This window comes from Phasianus colchicus, chromosome 1, assembly GCF_987193195.1.
Source record: "Phasianus colchicus chromosome 1, bPhaCol1.hap1.1, whole genome shotgun sequence".
Taxonomy (NCBI): Eukaryota; Metazoa; Chordata; class Aves; order Galliformes; family Phasianidae; genus Phasianus; species Phasianus colchicus.
In genome coordinates, this window is record NC_143436.1 from 78,324,409 (window position 1) to 78,343,754 (window position 19,346).

The 19,346-nt window shown below is 44.0% G+C and overlaps 1 protein-coding gene and 1 long non-coding RNA gene across 3 annotated transcripts in view; one reads left to right on the plus strand and one right to left on the minus strand.

Moving 5' to 3' along the window:
- The window catches only part of LOC116240956 (alpha-2-macroglobulin-like protein 1), a 26,993-nt gene extending 12,337 nt beyond the window's left edge, over nucleotides 1-14,656 (plus strand). The window contains exons 16-36 of the mRNA XM_090148578.1: nucleotides 69-221; nucleotides 1,186-1,270; nucleotides 4,050-4,164; nucleotides 4,825-5,050; nucleotides 5,179-5,305; nucleotides 5,864-5,985; nucleotides 6,478-6,532; nucleotides 7,143-7,226; nucleotides 8,223-8,399; nucleotides 8,530-8,611; nucleotides 9,308-9,464; nucleotides 9,866-9,940; nucleotides 10,331-10,493; nucleotides 10,842-11,056; nucleotides 11,195-11,410; nucleotides 11,507-11,631; nucleotides 11,906-11,996; nucleotides 12,726-12,794; nucleotides 13,059-13,161; nucleotides 13,302-13,343; nucleotides 14,542-14,656. Coding sequence (XP_090004704.1) covers nucleotides 69-221; nucleotides 1,186-1,270; nucleotides 4,050-4,164; nucleotides 4,825-5,050; nucleotides 5,179-5,305; nucleotides 5,864-5,985; nucleotides 6,478-6,532; nucleotides 7,143-7,226; nucleotides 8,223-8,399; nucleotides 8,530-8,611; nucleotides 9,308-9,464; nucleotides 9,866-9,940; nucleotides 10,331-10,493; nucleotides 10,842-11,056; nucleotides 11,195-11,410; nucleotides 11,507-11,631; nucleotides 11,906-11,996; nucleotides 12,726-12,794; nucleotides 13,059-13,161; nucleotides 13,302-13,342 — 2,481 coding nt within the window. The 3' untranslated portion in view covers nucleotide 13,343; nucleotides 14,542-14,656. The remainder of the gene's footprint in view (nucleotides 1-68; nucleotides 222-1,185; nucleotides 1,271-4,049; nucleotides 4,165-4,824; nucleotides 5,051-5,178; nucleotides 5,306-5,863; nucleotides 5,986-6,477; nucleotides 6,533-7,142; nucleotides 7,227-8,222; nucleotides 8,400-8,529; nucleotides 8,612-9,307; nucleotides 9,465-9,865; nucleotides 9,941-10,330; nucleotides 10,494-10,841; nucleotides 11,057-11,194; nucleotides 11,411-11,506; nucleotides 11,632-11,905; nucleotides 11,997-12,725; nucleotides 12,795-13,058; nucleotides 13,162-13,301; nucleotides 13,344-14,541) is intronic.
- On the minus strand, nucleotides 13,352-16,787 carry LOC149919760 (uncharacterized). 2 transcript variants are annotated; one of them, XR_016470235.1, is made up of 4 exons: nucleotides 16,575-16,787; nucleotides 15,930-16,102; nucleotides 15,756-15,806; nucleotides 13,352-14,603 (listed from the first exon to the last, which is right to left on the minus strand). It is a non-coding gene; the product is annotated as an uncharacterized LOC149919760 (long non-coding RNA). The 2 variants fall into 2 exon arrangements; XR_016470234.1 differs by lacking the exon at nucleotides 15,930-16,102 and having other exon boundaries at nucleotides 15,756-15,881.
- Nucleotides 16,788-19,346: the final 2,559 nt, after the last annotated feature.

Genomic DNA, 19,346 nt, shown 5'->3' on the forward strand with positions numbered 1-19,346 from the left:
AGCAGGAGGATGGAGGATGGAGCTATTAGCTCATTGCCTGATTCTTCCCTGCCTGTGAGTTTCCCTAGGTATATGGCTTGTTCCCTGCTATCTACAGACATGGATATCCTGTCCAAGTAGAAGAGTATTCAGACCACTGTTTTCAGTCCCCGGTCGTGTCCTCTTGGCTCCAAGGAAAATCACAGCATCCTTTTCAGCCTGATATTTTCAACCTCTTCTGGGTAATCAACTATGTATTTTCCCAGGGCTACCAAAATTATGTACATCTGAGATATTTTTCTTCCCAAGAAATCTGATAAAACCTTGCCTTCTCCAGAAAACTGCTGCATTCTGTCCTGACATAGCTGTGCTTTCTCACAAGATGTGAGATACCATTATTAGTTTGCGTAACTTTATTCCCCTGCACAGATGCAAAATGAAAGTTGATAAGGTCCTGATCCAGCAGAAACCAGATTTATGGATTTAGGAAAGAAGTCATGGGCATGTGTAATGTTTGTTTACATTAATAGGGAAGAGACAGACAAGGAATGGTCCCAACCAACAGACTACAAATTGTTTATGTGACCAAATCATTAGCCTTCTCTCTAATAGTGTTTTGGACTCTTCCAAGGTAGATCTTCTGCCTTCTTCAAGGTAGGCGTCCTTTTTACAAATAGAAATGATTGGACTTAAGCTGTGTGAATACAAGACTAGCAAGGCCATTTGGCCTTGGGCATGGGGATCAGATCCTGTTCTCTTTTATTTAGCCACATCCTAGCAGGCTCTTTTACAGCACAGGAGTGGTTCCTGTGTTTGTGGATAGGCACATGTCACAGCTTTAGAGGAAGAATGAGGGAGTAAGCTCTTCATCACAGTCTGTGTTTCAGATGGCATATTTAATTCCACCTATTCCCTCTGGTGCACATGAGGGGAAGGAACGGGGCACTGGCAATGGAAATGTGTTGAGAGGAGCAAGATATCTGTCTGTCCCACAGAACAGAGGTACTTGTTTAGTAAAAGAAGGGACTGGGGAGGCTGAACCTTACCTCCTCAGCATGGTGTCTGTTTGGGAAAGTGCGACTTTTAGCTGCCTGGGCAACTGGCTTTCCTAGCTGGGATGATTTTCAGGGTCATTTTGAGGAGCAATGCTGCTCTTCCCCACTCACATCTGCTTTTCTATTTCCCTTGCCCTCCTTTTTCCAACAGAACATGGGTCTGAAAGTCTTCTCAAACCTTATAATCAAGAAGCCAACTCAGTGCACTCAGCAGGCAGAGAGGAAGCCGACCATGGGTGAGCTGTACTTTCTGCCTACCTTTGTGCTGAGGTCTGAGGTCACATAGGTAGATAAGCCTTCTCATCACTGGAGTTTGCCAGTGGTGAGGAGTATGAATGATGCTGTCACAGCCTCACTGCCAGGTCTATCAACCCTCAGTAGGAATGTCTAAGTCACTGTAAAAAGAAAAAAAGAAACAAACTTTGAAGTATGTCGCTATTTGTGTGTTCTCTGATGTTGAAGGATGGTGTTCCATTTACTGATACAGACAAACCTGAGCACAGACCAAGATCTGGAAGTGTTTCCTAGTGATTATACTACAGGCTGTGTTGTGGCCTGGCTTGTTTCCAAACATGACTATGAGGGCTGTTGTTTCCTTCTTCTGTTTCTCAATTTGCACAAAATAATATTCCCAAACTAACTCATCTGCCTGTTGATATTTAAACTACAGTTGTTTGCAAAGGGCTGTGAGTTTTCTGCAAGCAAGCAAACAGGAATATTGTTGTGCACAGAATTAAACACTTACACTCACCTTTCTGAGAGCACAAGAGTTCTCTGTCCCCCAAAATAAGAAATAAAGCAGATGAGACAGGAAACCAGCATTACTGCACAAGGACCTGCTGGTCATGCTGAGAGCAAAAAAAGGAAAAGTATAAGCAGTGGAAGCAAGGAGGGGTGGCCTGGGAAGGATATAGGGATGTTGTCCAGATATGCAGGGATGTGATCAGGATGCAGTGGACTGAAGTTCTTAATGAGTTCCTTGTCTCAGTCTTCATTGCATGGCAGGCTTCCCATGCCTCTTGTGTGCCTGAACTTCTAGACAGGAGAGGAGGGAGCAAAATTCCTCCCACTGTAAGACTGGAGCAAATCTGAGACTACCTCATGAGGCTGAATGTGTATAAGTCTATGGGGCCAGATGACATGCATCCCAGAGTTCTAAAGGAACTGGCTGGTGTGGTTGTCAAGCCACTGTCCATCATATTTTAAAATTCGTGGCTGTCAGGCGAAGTCCCCACTGGCTGGAAAAAGGGAACATTTCTCCCATATTGAAGAAAGGGAAAAAAAGAAGACTCGGAACTGCAGGCCAGTGAGCCTCACCTCTGTGCCTGAGAATATCATGGAGCAGATCCTCCTGGAAGACATGTTAAGGCATGTGTGAGATGAGGAAGTGATCCAAGACTGACAGGATGACTTCACCAAGGGCAGATCAGAACAGGCAAGAACAATCCAGTGGCCTTCTATGATGGAGTGATGGCACCAGTGGACAAAGGAAGGTTGCAACTGATGTAATCTACCTTGACTGGTTTGCAGCCTTTGATTAGGTCACCTACCACATCCTTATCTCTAAGGAGGTATAAGTATTTGAAGGCTATTAGGTGTAAAAATAATTGGTTGGATGGTCATAGTCAGAGGGTTATAGTCAATGGCTCCATGTCCAGGTTGAAACCAGTGATAAGTAATGTTCCATAGGTGTTTGACTTGTGTCCAGTGCTCTTCAGCATCCTTATGATGGTCAGTAGGATTGAGTGCACCCTCAGCAAGTTTGCAGATGACACTAGGGTAAGTGGTGTAGCTGACACAAAAGACGGGAGGGATGTTATCCAGAGGGACTTGGACAAGCTCAAGAAGAAGGCACATGAGAATTTAATGAGGTTTAATAAAGCCAAGTGCAAGGTGTTGCACTTGACTTGAAGTAATCCCAGATAAAAGTACAGATTGGGAGAACTCTTTGAGAGCAGCTCTGTGGAGAAGGGGTTGGGGGTCCTGGTCAACAAAAAGCTGGACGTGAGCTGGCAGCATGCAGCTGCAGCCCTGAAAGCTAACTATATCCTGGGATGCATCAAAAGAGGAGTGACCAGTTAGGAGAGGGAGGTGATTCTTCCCTTCTACTTTGCCCTCATGAGGCTCCAGTTAGAAACTGGAGTACTGCGTCCAAGCCCAAGGACCCCAGTTTTCAAAGGATGCAGAGCTGTTGAAAGTCCAGAAGAGAACAATGAAAATGATCAGAGAAATGGAACGCATCACTTATGAAGGAAGGTTGAGGGAGTTCAGCTTGTTTGTTTTGGAGAAGAGAAGGCTCCAGGAGGACCTAATTGTGGACTTCCAGTACTTGAAAGGAGCTTATAAGCAAGAGAAGAACCTATTTTGCATAGTCTGATAGTGGTAGAACAAGGGAGAATGGGTTTAAACTAAAAGAGGGAAGATTTAGGTTAGATTTTAGGAAGAATTTTTATACTCAGAGGGTGATGAGGCACTGGAACAGGTTTCCCAGAGAGGTTGTGAATGCCCCATCTCTAGAGGCATTCAAGGCCAGGTTGTGTGGGATCCTGGGTAGCCTGATCTAGTGGCTGGCAACTTGTCCGTGGCAGGGAGGTTGGAACTAGATGATCTTTAAGGTCTCCTCCAACCTCAGCTATTCTATGATTTTATGATTCTATGGTAATATTGGTTAAAAGAGCCCTCTAGAGATTCATTAATTTTTTAGCAGCAACTTTTGATCATGTCAGCAAGGGCTTTGTCCAGCCAAATCTCTGTAAACTTCTAGACCTGCCAGCTGGTTTCAATGAGCAATACTCATGCGTCATTGGCTATGATACTGCCACTGATTCTTCCGTTACCATTTTTTCCCCTCTTCCTATTTTCCCTCTCCTACCAGGTCATCTCAGTCTCTTGTGTCAGTCTCTGCCTGACTCTTTTCACTTGCTTTGCCTCTTGCCCCAGTGCTTGACTGTCTGTCATTAACAGCGTTCATTCCTAGATTCCTGCTGTAGCGCGAAACTTTAGTCTTTCTTTCAGGGGTACCTTCTATGGAAGATCAAAGAATTACTAAGGAACAACCCCAGTTTACAACCCAAGGAAGATTTCACAACTCTTTGCCTGAAACTTGGATCTGGAATCTCTTCTTTGTTGGGTAAGTGATGCCAGACTTCACAATCAGATAGAAGAATGAACCCTTGTTATTAACTTGTGTCCATTCAAAAAACCACTCATAGGTGTGAAGAGAGGTCTGTGTATGAATTTTATGGCTCTTTCCTAAACTTATAGTGCGTCTGAATGAAGGACTAGTGGTCTTTGAGGAGCAGAGCTCCATACATTCTTAGAAAAGATCAGTGCTTCTTTTGATCAAAATACTGAGTATCCTCTCACACACTAGTGTACACTCTACTTAGACTTCACAATTTGGTGGGTGCACCAGTTAAATGTGTAGCCTTTGTTGCCACAGTGCTTGCATTAGGACTAATCAGCATTCAGGGGAACGTGGTGCTGCTGCTTTCCAAGGCACCATTCTGTTGGCTTGAGTGTACAGAGCTGGAATGCTGGGTCAGTGTCTTGTTTGGGAAAAGAGTATAACATCATTGCTGACAGCATTTAAGCAGGAAATATGACTTTAGGGAATAGATTCAGGGAGCTGCATTGCTCTGAGACACTGGAGGGGAAGTAATTTATGACAGAGCAGAGGTTGATCTGAGACTGAGTATCTGTACTGCATCCCTCATCTGAGACTTTTGAGTTCTCCCCATTACAGTGAGATGGGACAAATTTATTTATGCAAGTGCTCTCTTCTTCTCAGCTCCAATGGCAGCAGGAGTGTTCCAGTCACAACACCTGATGCTGTCACAAAGTGGAAGGTCAAGATGTTCTGCTTGTCTGGGAAGACATTTGGCCTTGCTCCAACCACGAGTCTCAGAACAGTGCAGCCTGTCTTTGTGGATGTGACATTGCCATATTCTGTGATCCGAGGAGAGACTTTCATGCTGAAGGCTACTGTCTTCAACTACCTACAGCAGTGCCTACAGGTAATGTGCCTGAGCCACAGGAAATACTGTATGGGACAGGCCTATCAAGCCCTCCATTTTTACAGAACATGTACTACCTCATCTTTCCAGAGCTGCTCAGTCATTCTCCTGTATCATCACTCTTTCAGATACATGTGGCCCTAGATAAATTGCTGGGCTTCCAGGTGGAGGACTGCCAGACCTGCAGGGATAGAGAGTGCTTGTGTGCGGAAGAGTCCAAGACCTTCACATGGAATGTGACAGCAACCCAGCTGGGTGTGAAAGGAAAAATGGGAGCAGTTGTGGGGAACCCTAAAACTGAAGTGAAAGGGAGTGGGAGATCCAGAAAAGCTTGCAGAACCTTGTCTTCAGTCCAACCCAAAGTTTGTTTTTAGTAGTACAAGAATGCAAACCACTGTACTTGCTTTCTTTTTCCCGTCTTAGACAGGCTCTTAGAAGGAACTGAAAGGGTGACATGGAGAATTCCTGGGGAGAAAGATGTAGGAGCAGCTGGGGAAAAAGAGGCTTCACAGATTGGAGTGGGGGAACCCACTATGGTGCTATACTTCATATGAAAATGGGAAGGTATCACTGGAGACCAAGGAATTGAACTTTCTTACATTACAGTCACATGTAGTGGATTATAGTCACTGTTGGTGAGGCATTACCTTTATACTTAAGCTGTCTGAACAAGCTGTCAGCACTGACTGGCTCATCTTTGCCTGTTAAGCTGCTAAATCTATGAGGACAAGCTTCCTTCAGGACGTGAGACCAGTTTTAGTTAAGGTTTGCCTACAGACATAAGAAACAAGCTCTGTTCCATTTATTTGCTAGGGACTCTGAATATCACAATCAGGACTGAACTACTGGACACAGCACCACACTGTGGGGGCAGGAAGCCCTTGCCAGCTACCATGAGGCGGAGGCATGCTCTGATCAAACACTTGCTGGTTCGGGTCAGTATGAGAGTGGGTTCATTTCTCTCCCAGACTATCTTTGCATGAGTGAAGGGAGATTGAGCTGTGCTAAGCAGCTTCTCTCTGCTTTTTTTTTTTTTTTTCTTCCCCAGCCTGGTCTTAGTTTGCTTTGTTTTCCCCAGGACCTAGTCAAGCCTATTCCCTCCTTGCATTACTCTTTCTTGAGCTGCATTTGTATGCCATAACTGTGTTGCTTCCCTTCCCTTTCCTTCCTGCTCAATCACCGGCTGTTCATGAATTTTTGCATATGCTCACTGAAAAGAGAGTCCTGTCTCACAAGCGTACTTTTGATTTCTTAATCAGACAGTTTCAGTGCAGCCCTGCCAAAGGTGAGGAGGATGGAGTCCTTGACAGCTTGTGGACTAACCCCTCACTTCAGACCTAAAACTGCTCTCCAATTTTGCTGCTGCTTGGGAATTTTGTGCATTATCTTGTTCCTTACATCTCATGCCTTTATTTCTGCCCTGGCAGCCAGAAGGTGTGCTAGTGGAGAAGTCTTACGGCTCCCTTTTGTGCCCAAGAGGAGGTATGTAGACGGGTTGAATGGGTCCTGCAGACTGAAAAGAAATTGACTTGAGAGTAGGACTGAACTGTGGGAGAACTGATGAAAGAATATTTTCAAATGATTTTTCACATAGGAAATTTAATTTCTTATTAGGACAGAAAAGGACAGGAAATATTACTTCCACACTTGCTTCCCTGTTGAATTTGCCCCTGAGTTTAGGTGGCAAATTTGTGCTGTGTTGCCTCCTTTTCCACTGCAACTCCTGGATGTTCCTGGAGCATGATAATCAGTAAATGAGGAGCTCCTGCCATACCACTCTGTCCCTGCAGCGCTGCAAGTCCCTCTAGGATGTCCCTGACTAATAATAACCAGCTGTGATCTTTGTGGAACTTGTGAAGGATGGCAAATGGAGTTGTGAAGCTCGGTTGTCTCTCATCCTGTCCAGCACCTCTCAAGTTATTTCTAATCAGATGTTTCCAAGCAATGGAGTGATGACTGGGACAGCCTATAGAGAGCACTCTGCATGAACAGGATATAGACAGTGTTCCATTTATCTGTTCCAGTGTTGCCTGTCAGATTAGGTACTTTAGATTTGATTTTTCATACTGAACCTTTTCCCTATTGTTATCAGGAAACATGGCTGAAGAACCTAGGCTGATTGTCCTCCCTAATAATGTAATAAAGGGATCTGCCAGTGCATCAGTTTCCATCTCAAGTAAGTCAAGTAGCTTACTGACTGCTACTACAGAAGAGAAAGGTCTAACTTGGTAACGATGTCAGGGTATCCATTTGAAATGACACTGCTCAAAAGAGAGGACACTAAGTTTCACTGCTTTGTAAGATCGGACAACACCAGGTTTTCTGTATGTTTATTAGCTCTTAGATTTTCATGGGAAAACCAATTTGCAGAGAAGAATAATCCTCATTTTTCTGGCTAGGACTTTGGAGCAGAGCCTGAAAGCCAAATTTTCTGGGACTTTGGGAGCCTGGCTAGTTTTTGTAGATACTGTCCTTAAAATTAAGAACTGTCTTATTCTCCATTAAGTTTCATTGCTACAGTAAAAGCTACTAGAGAGGAGAAATCTTTCTAAGCATTGCTAAGCTGCAAAAGAATTTTTGGGGGAGACTACTGGGACCAGACATACTTACCATTCATTATGCTTCTTTGCACTTGACTCCTTCACCACCAATGACAGAACTGGTATGAAGCTAGGCCTGGCATAATTTCTCAAATAAAGGAATTTTCTCACTGGTTGAGGAACACACAGACACTTTCATGACATCTGATTAGCACCACTACTGGCTTAGTGATATTTTGATGTTCAAAATATGGCCAAGTAGAATAGGCCTACCTAAAAACCTGAGGCATCTCAAACGTTGTGTAAGAGCTTTTATACCTGTATGTCTGCATGACACTGCCTGAGCAATTTTAGCCCTGCTCATAGCATTTTACAACAGCACTTGCTATGGTTGGAGCCCTTCATACTGAAAAGTTCTGAGAGAAGTCCATAGAGGAATCATCCTGTATCACATCCCCCCAAGAAAGAGCAGATGCAAAATAGTCATCTTGCTTCATTCTGCATTCAACTGTTTCTTTCCCTTCTCTAGTATTTTCCTTCTTTGCTGGGATTACACACTATTATCAAATGCCTAGTTGAGGATTATCTCAAATTTTACTTAAATTTGCCTTCTTTCTTATACTGTTGCACAGGTGACCTCATGGGGCTGCCACTACAGAACCTGGACCGCCTGGTGCAGATGCCCCATGGCTGTGGGGAGCAGAATATGGTGCTGTTTACTCCCATTGTCTATGTGCTACAGTACCTGGAGAAGACAAGACAACTGACCCCTGTGATCAAGGAGAGAGCAACCGGATTCTTGCGCAATGGCAAGTACAACAGATTCACCAATGTCCCCCATGTCCAATGTACTAACAGCTTTCTCCCTCCCAGTCATTCTGTCAGTGCTGGCCCTTCTGAATTACTATGCTTTATTAATGCCTGTTCCCATCTCCCCAGGCTACCAGACACAGCTTCTTTATAGGCATAGAGATGGGTCTTACAGTGTCTTTGGGCAGCAGGATGGGGAAGGAAACACTTGGTAAGCACTGGGAGTAATTCTTGTTCTTAATTTGTACTGTCTGGGCCAGGGCAGCTAATGTGCCAGTGAATGGCTGGTAGGATGTGTGTTCTCTGTTTTGGAAACAGATTGAGGGATTTGAGACACTTTAAAAAGGAGTCAGGCAGGGCAGCAGAGCTGCTGGGAAAGTGGAACACAAAGGTATCATCCCAGGGGGCAGGAGATCCCTTTTTCTCTTTGTGGACCCAAACAAAGCACCAGGTTCTTCCTGTGATGCCCAAGCAGCCAAGAGGGGTACATTCTGACTGGAGAAACATCAGGGAAAGGCAATGAGAAATTGCTTTCCCAGTGAGGGAATTGCTTATGAGAGTTTCAAAGAATTCCATTGGCATTGTGATGGCTGGGCTCAGAGAAGTGAAAGGAATGGAAATTCAGTATTGTCTCTATGTATTCAAGGGAGATGAGGTGCAAGAGGTAAAAGTAGGCCAGAGATTTTTCATTTGTGAAATACTGAGTTATGCAGTAGTACATGCATGACTGCGTGGACCAAGGGTGAGGGAGAGGAGTTACTTTTCACTTTCAGCTTGCTTTTCCTGGGAAAGAGACATTTTTAAAGCACCCACAGTGTATCAGAAAAGTCAAATGCCTCCAGAAGCATTAGTCTTTCTTTTTGTGTTTTTGTGTTTCTATTTCTCTCACAACTCATCCTCTTCCTAGGCTGACAGCTTTTGTAGCCAAGAGTTTTGGCCAAGCCAAGAAATATATCTATATAGATGACAAGAATATCCAGGATGCCCTACGCTGGCTGGAGCAAAACCAGCTCCCCAGTGGCTGCTTTGCTACCAAAGGAAATCTCTTTCATTCCTCTCTGAAGGTAAATGAGAGCCAAGTCAGGAAGCACAGCTGGGGAATGGTGGAACAAATATTGTGGTGGCAAAGGGTTGTGGGATCCTGGAAAGTCACTTCCACAACTCATGCAACCAGCCTGAAAGAGAACAGGGTATGAGGCAGGGAAAGCATAAGAAATGCTTCTTTTTGGAAGTCACTTTCTGAGCTCTTCAAACACTACTTAGAGAGTGAAAGGTGCTTCAGGTCTTTGCACAGTCTGGGAGGACACATGAGAGCTGTGGAATCCATGCTTAATGAGAAGCTCCAGGTGTAGTGGTGTGTCTCTGCCTAGATGGAATCTCTCACCTGCAAAGTATCTCTGGCAATTGATGACTCCTCACACTTTGTCCCCTGTGCTTGATATCTGGTGATGGATTCCCTCCACAGGGCAGCCTGGATGATGAAATCTCCTTGGGAGCATATGTTGCTGCAGCATTGCTGGAGCTGGGTCAGCCGCTGAAGGTGAGCAGAGCCCTGCTACCCGCTGTTGTCCTTTACTCTCCCATGCCTGCACCCTGCAATGGTAAAAAAAACTCAAAACCCTGGGCTTCTGCAGGCCATAAACAGATCAGGTGCTGCTAAGAGGGTCCCAGTGTTTGGGGAAATTGTTAACTCCTTCTAAGAGACAGCATTGTAACACTAGCATAAAGCAATAACATTTGGTGGCTATGGTTTCCAGTGCACAATGGGATTGAACTGCCTTTTTTTTCTCAAGAGAGGGTGGTAGTTTAATGGGTTTCTCTGGAGCCACACTATAAAGATAAAGTCTGGCTCCTTGGAACAACCACCAGAAAGAGCCTGATACCTTCTTTGTACCTCAGAGTTTGGCATTTTTCTCTTCTATGAATGCAGGGCAAGTTGATGCAGACTATCTTCCGCTGCCTACAGCATGCAGTTCACAACATCACCAACACATACACAGAAGCTGTGCTGGCCTATGCTTTTGCCCTGGCTGGAGACTATGAGATAACCCAGGAGCTGCTGTACAAGTTGGAGGAACAGGCCATCAAGTCAGGTGCTGACTGTTGGGGCAGTACCTTTTGTTCAGTTGCTGGGATTTGGAGCAATGTGTCTGTGCATTTTGCCTGCCTAGAGTTTATGATCAAATATGCTAACCTATGGAAAAGGCTTGATGAGGGAAAAAAAATACACCTGCTACACTTGCATTTGTGTTGTAACTGAATCACATTAAATGTAATATATTATTTAGGAAGCTATAAAGGGTAACATATCAGAATTTTTTTCCTCAGCCTGGAGAATTAAAACATCCTCTTGTGGGAGGAGATGGGTTAGAGTTTTATTTCCTGTTTCTAGAACCTTCTGTTTCTTTCATTTCAGACAGCCTCTCCTTTTCCTTCTGTAGGAGGACAAATACACTGGAGTCCCAAAACAAGCTCCCCAGCTTCCACAGACTTCTGGCATACTACTCAGTCAGTGGACATAGAATTGACAGCCTACGTACTCCTGGCATACCTCTCCAAGCCACGACTGCATGCAAGGGATATGAAAACTGCAGCTGGTATTGTGGTGTGGCTGACCCAGCAGCAGAATGCCTATGGAGGCTTTGCCTCCACTCAGGTAACAAGTAGCTCCATGTGGATTCATCTACTTGTCCACTTGAAGTTGACAGGGCAAGTCTTCTTGAGGTCTTCCTGTTCCAAGCTGGCCTCACTAGAGAAAATACTTCCAGGGAGGTGACTGTTTCTCCCTCTCTAGGACACAGTTGTTGCTCTGCAAGCTTTAGCAAAATATGCAGCAAGGATGTTCAGCACATCAGGCCAAGCCCTTGTGAAGGTGAAGTCACAGAGGGATTTTGGAAAGACATTCCAAGTCACTCGCCAGAAACGTCTCCTTGTGCAGCGTGCAGAACTGACAGAGATCCCAGGGCAGTTCTTGGTGCAGGTCCAAGGCAGAAGTTGTGTGTTTGCTCAGGTAAGGAGGTGAGGTGAATGTGGGAGAGAGGTGGAGAATTCTGTCTCTTCTCATTGCATGAGATTGTGCCTGGTCTGTCTTTTCCCCACCTCGCAGACAGTGCTAAGGTACCATGAGCCAACTCCACAGACCTCCATAGCCTTTAATCTGCATGTCAACACAGTGCTGGCCAACTGTAGCCAGGCCAATATGCATGTCCTCACCGTCCGCATTCTTGCCAGGTAACCCTAATAATTATTTCTTCCTCCAACTAGACACATGCTTGCAGTCTGCAGCTGGAGAAGCCTCAGAGCTGCAATGGAGGGACTGGACACAGGCAGGAGAGAGGGTGAAGCTGGCAGGTGGAAGGGATGGGAAGAGAAATAAATGCCTTTGTCTCAGTTCCAGATAGGCTTTCTGGCTCAGGATCCTATATACAAGATGTGGTGGTAGAGAGGGAGTTGGGAGGGCTCTGCTCTCCCTAATCAGACCCTCTGACTGTTTGATGTTCTTCAGCTACACTGGCAGCAGAGGCACATCCAACATGGTGATCATGGAAGTCTCCTTGTTGTCTGGATTTGTCCTGGCTCCAGGATCCAGGATGTTGGTAAGGGGTATGGAATAAGAAAAAGAGTGCCTCTGGTAAACATGTCCCACATGTTTGCTGCTATTGGGAACTATTTATTTCAGGCTATGAGGTAACTACATTAGCAGGGGCCCTTTGCTACTGATATTGAACCAAAGACTTTAATTTCAATACATGTCCTGCAAGGGTCTATTACAAGATGTTCACCTTCTCCTACAAGAGGTGGTTCACCTTCTTCCACTGACACTATTCTGGACCAAAAGAATATGCTGTTGGATGTACTAAATGCCAGCATTTGTTTGTGAGAAGCTTTGAGGAAAGGTGTCTTAGAGAGGCTTTAGTTCTAGCCAACAAGGTGGGTTTTTTTTTCCAATTGGTCTATGAAATTGAATGCTGAATTATTTGCACAAACCCCCAGACAGTATTTAAGAGCATTCTACTTGTTAGTGATAACAACAGTCTTTACTGGTGCATGTTTAATGATCAGCCCTATATACAATGCACTGCCTTTTGTCCCCAGAGTGAGAGGTTCCTCTGAGTGGGGACAACATAGTTCATCCCTGAGATGAAGCTTGCAGGGGATTCCCCAGGAGGATCTACTGAAGATAGAGCCAAAAAACCCTTGTGTGTGCAAAAGACATAGTCCCACACAGAGTCCAGTTCCACATTATGCCATCAGTACAACAGTCTCTCAGATCAAGACTCCATAAGGGAAATGCTCACAAATTTCTTTGTTGTTTCCTGTCCCAGCTGGAGCGCAAAACCATCATTAAGAAAATAGAAGTGAAAGCTGATGTCATCTACATTTATCTGGACAAGGTAAACGAAAATGACAGCATTAGTTTTGGCATAATGAGAGCAGGAGGCTGGAGGACAAGGAACTGTATGAGAAGTCCAAGGCTGTGGTAGAGAACATTGGTAGAACTGTGGTGAGAGGAAGCTTGCCTATTTTGTTTGGTTTTCCTCACATATTCCATTTCCAAAATCCTGAATCTTGAATGGATGAGAGAGATTTTGTAAAGGAAAGAATTCAAGCTTAGGAAGATGAAGATTCACTGACTTCTTCCTTCCTCCTTCCACTAGCTTAGTGATGAATCTCAGACTTTAATTCTGCAACTGGAACAAATAATTAAGATGAAGAATCTGAAACCAACCGTCATCAAAATCTATGATTACTACCAGCCAGGTGGGTTGCCGATTTCCTTCCTACTCTGTGGTTGGAAGCTGAATTCCTAGTTCTCTGGATGTGTCCAAGCAAATTCATTGAGCACTACTCCTTGTGCACATGTACATTTGTGTAATTGTCTTCCTCATTTCCTTTTGCAGAGGAGCAAGCGTTGGCTATGTACAGTGCTGTCTGTAGCTGAGGTAGGCAGCAAGTCCCTGTGTGATTCAGAAAGTGTCATCATGAAATGATGGGTTTTGAGTGAGAGAGAGAGAAGAGAATGTCTGGGAAGAATGTAAGCAATCTGAACAGGGAAGGATGGTAATCAGTGGAGAGTATATATCCAGAAAAAATGAGGATTAAACAGTTGTCTGTAGCAGAGCATCTAGGACTAGACTAAGGACAATTCTGTAGCCAGAGAGACAGCTGAAAGACTCTGGTAGCCTCAAAATGGGAATGAGGAAGGAAAGACTAAGCATAGTGACTGCATCACATGGAGTGAGAAGGCAGAGCTAACAAAGAGACCCCATTCCCTCCTGAGTCCCTGCTACACTCATTGCAGGGAAGGAAACAGGGATTTAGGAAACCAAAGGAACAAGCTGAAGCTGGGACAATGTAATATTTTCCATTGTGGGATGACATAACTGGCAGTTGGAAAGGGAATGGCTTGTCAGTTGCAGCCTGAAGTGAGGACAGGTCTGGAACTATCCCTCCCGGAAGGACAAAGCAGAATTTTGGCATAGAACATGCTGCATCCTGACACCATCCCATAGAGCACTGTGGGAGTTTCCAGTTTTCCACTGGGGATGGCCCAGGCAGTTTTGGGTTGTAAGTTGCAACTGTACATTTTTTAATGGCTTGTGTCCTTTATGTGAGCTCCCGTGCCATCAGCCTTGCTTTGAAGTAGTCTCCAATCTCCAGATAGTAATGCAGTGTAATTAAGACTGTAGCCCCTCACCCCTTCTCAGCAGTACATCCCTTCCCATTGTTTTTAGTAAAGCTCTATGAAAGCAACTATTGTGTTGTACAGCAGACAAAGTGTTGAACTTATCCCAGTCCTTCCTTGCCTTTGGCTGAAGCTTGTGTGATGATCACAGCTGCAAAGTACAAACTCTGCCTTGAGGGGTGTTTCCTGTGCACGTCTGCTACTGGCAGGGTAGAGTTTTGCACTTCATGCAAATACAGAACAGAGCTGAAAGAATTATTTTGCCCAGGTACTTCTAGATGTGATTTTCCTGGTTTGGGAGAAAAATGCTGAAAAACATTGAACAATCACTCAACCAGGTCATTCTAGTCTCCTGACATTTAATAAGAGACTATGCATAGTTCTAGCATTTAAGAAGCTAATAGTTCAGGAGGTTATTTTCAAATATTTTCTCTTTGCTTCTCATCTCCATGTAGTAGCTATTAACAGGAGTGACAAGAGGACTGATGGTCGCAGTGGCTGCAGAGATTGTCTGTTCCTGTGGAGACAACAAAGGACAAAAAGTCTATTTTCCTGAAATATTAAAACTGACCAATAGGAACCGTGTGTTTTTTTGTGTGCCTTGTGACCAAATAGGACTGCCAAGTCATCAAAGACAGGGATCTCTCTGACTGTCCTCTGAGAATGTTTCAGCTACCTGCACAAAGCCTACAGCAGAATCTTCACCAAGATGTGTGGGGCTTGTGACAGGCATCCCAAAGCAGGGCTGTTTGTCTCCCACAAGGTGACTTATGAAGCAGGTGTTTTTCTCCATTTTCTGGACTGGACTGCAGGCAAAGAGATGGGGGGATGTGGCAAGACTTAGAAAAGAATTAAACACTCAGTTTAAGCATTGCCTTTACCCAGACTGGAAACAGGACAGGTATATAGGAACTGCTGAGTCATGGTCTGAATCACTGATTGAACACCTGGAGAGAAGATTTGGTCAACCCTGGAAGCACAGGTGAAGGCAATAGGGTGGAGCCTGTCTTCATCCCTTTTTGACCTCATTTTAAGGGCTGACTGCCACTAGAGAAGGCTCTCTTGCTAGAGTTCCCCCTTTGAGTTTTCCTGTGAGCCCAGATCTTCAAATATGGGTGAGAAACTTTTTTTTTTTTTTTTTAATACCTTCTCATTGTGCGTATCTGAGGATGGTCCTGTTGCCTTTACAACAGGTGACTGTTTCCTGTCATGGCTTGGAAACCAGTTCAAGGCTGCAAAAAGTTTGCCATTGAAAAGGCCAGCCCTGCAGTGAAGCTGGAGACAGCATGTTGAATGTACAGGGCTGGAAGTCTACATAATTGGAAGAAAAATGATAGGAATAAGAACTGTGTAGACTTGAGGGAAAATATATTCAATACAAAATGCCAGTACTGGTGGTAGGACTCAGGACAGTCAGCCTATTTTTTTGCTATGCACTTCAACTCTGTCATGAATGGGATGCCTCAAACTTTCCACTTCACATTCAGTTCTCCTTTTCCTCATTTACCAATTGGAATGCAGAAATTCACACTGCAGGTTGAGGGTAGGAAAAAATTAGCAAGGCTAAGGGTGGAAAGTTTCTTTAAAATGTTCCTTGCCCACATTTCACTCCTTCTTCATGCTATTCAGAACTTTGCCTATGAAGAGAAAACAGGTTTTGGACCCTCACCTACATGCAGAGGTCATTCATGTTCACTGTATCTGATCAGATTTGTTTCTTCTGGAAGAGAATATGTACCAGCAAGATAAAGGTTCCAAAAAATGACAAATACAGCCCACAGTTGTTCCTCTTTTTCTAGGAGAAATGATATCTTAGCTTACTTCACACATAGAAGTGACTTACTTCTATGTAAAAAAGATTCTGTGCTGCAGCTAGCTGGATTCACCCATGTTATGGGACTTGTGATGTGGTGAAGCCATTAAGTTCCAAATAGCTCTGGTATGGTTATGAATTTTTCAATTTGTGAAGTAATAATTATTCTAGACATATTTCCAGATTTTCTCCTCAAAAAGACCCTAGAGAATGGAGGACAAATAATTACTGTCATTACTTTAAGCCACCCCCTTGCTATGGTCCCTATTTCTTAGTTGCTTCTCAAAAAATGAGTGAACAAAAGAAGTACTCCAAAATTCTTGCTTGCCTCTTGTTAGAAGAGTTAGACTCTAAGTGAAGCCAGGTGACAACTCCAATTTTACAACAAAGAAAAATTCATCATTTTGAAGCCTGAGAGGGTAAGTCCATCACCTGATAGTTTCTAAGGGGCAGTAAGATAAACATTGTAGGGTTACCATTATCTTAGACTTGAAAGTGTACATTCAGAAATATAACTTCATAAAATTTTTTCTGGTGTATTTTTATGTGATTTCTGTAGTACAGCATCTGAGTTCACCTGGCACATAGTAATAGAAAGTGGTTATATCCAAGCACAAAAAGAGATACTTCTGCAGGATTATCTGCTTTGCCACAGCATTGTTTGAACACACGTACTCATCCTGAGAACCTAGATCTGTGACACGGCTATAATGCTCAGGTGTGTCCCAGCTTGAAGAGGGAAGGACTTTTCTCCCTGTCTCATTGACAGAATCAGTCTATCCTGTTATTGCTCTCTGTTGGCACTACCAGTACTACTGCTAGCTCCCTGTGGTGACCTGATCTGGCACAGCCCTCAGGTCACTGTGGAGCGGGGCAATGCTGACAGCACATGCTGCCTGAGTCACAATCTATTTGAGAGTGGTTACTGTGGATTATGATGTCTTGAATCCCTGGAAAAGTCTTGGGAAATTAGGTCAGAACTTTGTGCAAGAGATCATGATGCATCTTATAGAAATGAGGATGTTAAGAACTTCAGAGGTGAGCAGAGGCTATGGAGTTATAAGGGCTTTTTGAGGCTTTATTGACAGCCGTAGTCAGTTCATGACAGACAGTTCTCTCAGTGAGACCTCTCTGTATGGGTTGTTACAAACATACTTCTTTCCAGTGTCTTTCCTCAGCTCAGGTGGTTGTGGTCCATATTTTATCCTTCATATTAAAACTAATAGATTTGAAGGTCAATATCCTGAGAGCTGTTTTAGGAAGAGCAGCTCTCTCAAGTAGCCATGTAACTACAGCACTAACTGATCAAACTTTTATTTTCTGTATGTTAAATATTAGAAATCTCCTTGGAGAAATTAGGATTTTCATAACTTTAATTCACAGGCTAGAGGGACTGAAAGTACTCTGACCACTCTAGAAAAGTTGGCTGAGCGGCTGACTTGTTCTCACTGGCACTGATCATTTACCGCAGAGGCCACTCTGAGGTTGTTATCACAACACTGCACTGCTAAGTTTGTACGGACACTAAAGCAACAAGAAGAAACCAAGGGTAATTCCCATTCATTCTGAGCTAATTGGCTTTCTGCATCCATTTTTTTTCCTTCAATCTTCTCCAAACATTTGTCTTCCTCAAGGGACAGCCAGGACTTTCAGTAAAGTAGGTGCTTTTTACCCTTAGCTCCACTAGGTGGTGCTGTGGGAAGGAAATAACAGTTATTGGTCGAATGCTTTCCGTTAAGCTACAGATCCTCTTCACCCTCAGCCCATCTGTGTCCCAGCTATCGATGACTCTTCCTTAAGCAGTTCCCCAGGACTGCCCGTGTCCCAACATCAGGAGCAAAATCTACATTGCTCGATACTGTTTGTAAGCACAAAAACCAAGACTGAGACTAGCTGTCAACCGATGATTAGCTTGGCCAAACTCTAAACCAAAAATCAGAGAAGCAGCCCCGAAGTCTTGTTGGCCATGAGCCTTGAATGCTTTCACACTTGAGTGCTGTCAAGCTACCTAGAGTAGTCCATCTGCTGCTAATATCAGGAGCTGATAGCAAGTGCCAACAACACAGGACAAGGATGTGCAATAAAGACGTGCTGCTTGAACTTCCCAAACTTGCTCCTAACGTTACTTGGGCACACTCTCTACTCTGGGACATTTCTTTACATCCCTTTGCTAATATATCTCCTGTTCTTGCCTTCTGAGCTACAAAAGTATGAGACAGTCTCTCTGAGGCTGTTGTTCAAGGATTCCTAGAGCTAGGCTGGATTACCTTCTGATGAAGCTACCAAAAGCACTGACAAAGTGGTGGGACAGCAGACAGCCTACTGAAGCAGTTACACCACCAAGCAGAGATTCATGCAAAAGGCAGCAGTAGGAAATAAACACCAAAAGACTTATTTGAATGAAAGCTCTGTCAGCCAAGGAGAAAAGGCTTTACTCCCACTAGGAAAGGCTTTTTAAACTAAGCTTTTGCATTCCATACTACATATGGTTTGAGGAAAATCATATAAGAACCACTGATGTGTTTCCCACTGTAACTTCTACTGTAGGGAGCACATAGCCAGCTAAGCCAGAAATAACACACCGCTTTACAAAAAGCACCTACAGTAGATACCTTGGACTCATTTTTGCCTGGTTTGTAAAGGCATCTAACTTTACCTACTAAAGATTTTAATGTCAGCTTCTTACTGGAGAAAAAATCAAAGGCCTGAAGAAATATGTTCTGGAGCACAGTAGAACATATGAAATGTTGGCAGGTCAGAAATAAACACATGCAGAAAGCTGGCAGGGTTATCTGACCTGAGTACTTGCACAAATATACGGCCTATACTAAAAGGCATTAAAGAGAGCTAGGTAGTAGGGAGAGCATGGTGAGGAAGACACATGAAAAGCAAGTGAAATCTCAGGCATATGAAAAATGAAGTTCCTCTGGTAAAACACTCCTTCTGTCCTGTTTCTGTTGCCCTGCGACTCCCAAGGATGTACCCAAGACCAGTGGGCATATGCTGCCCCACAGAAGAGCGATTCTCCACATAGCTGATTGCTGGTCAAATCCCTCCATGGACATGTGAGCCTTTTCTCTCTTCCTCCTTCACGTCTGCTTCTGCTACTTTCTTTCTTCCCTCTTCCCCTTGTCCCGAGCTGAACTCTTGCAACTCTTGCCCTGACAGAATGAGTGTCTATCTCTCTTGGTTTGAAACCAAGGTGTAAATCACGCTGCATGGCTGGGGCTGGGATGTGGGTGGGTAGGAGGAGTGGAGACAGTGTTTATTGCCCAGGCACCAAGTCTTGTAAAACTTATTGATATTTCTTCTGGGAGGTATCTTCCACTGCCCTATCTTATGCAGCATAGCTTATGGCAGCAAGAGTTCTCAGTTACTTATTTTGATACAGGGGCTCAATTTTTATAAAGATATTGACTGGGTTTTTACTGAAAGCATCTTAATGGG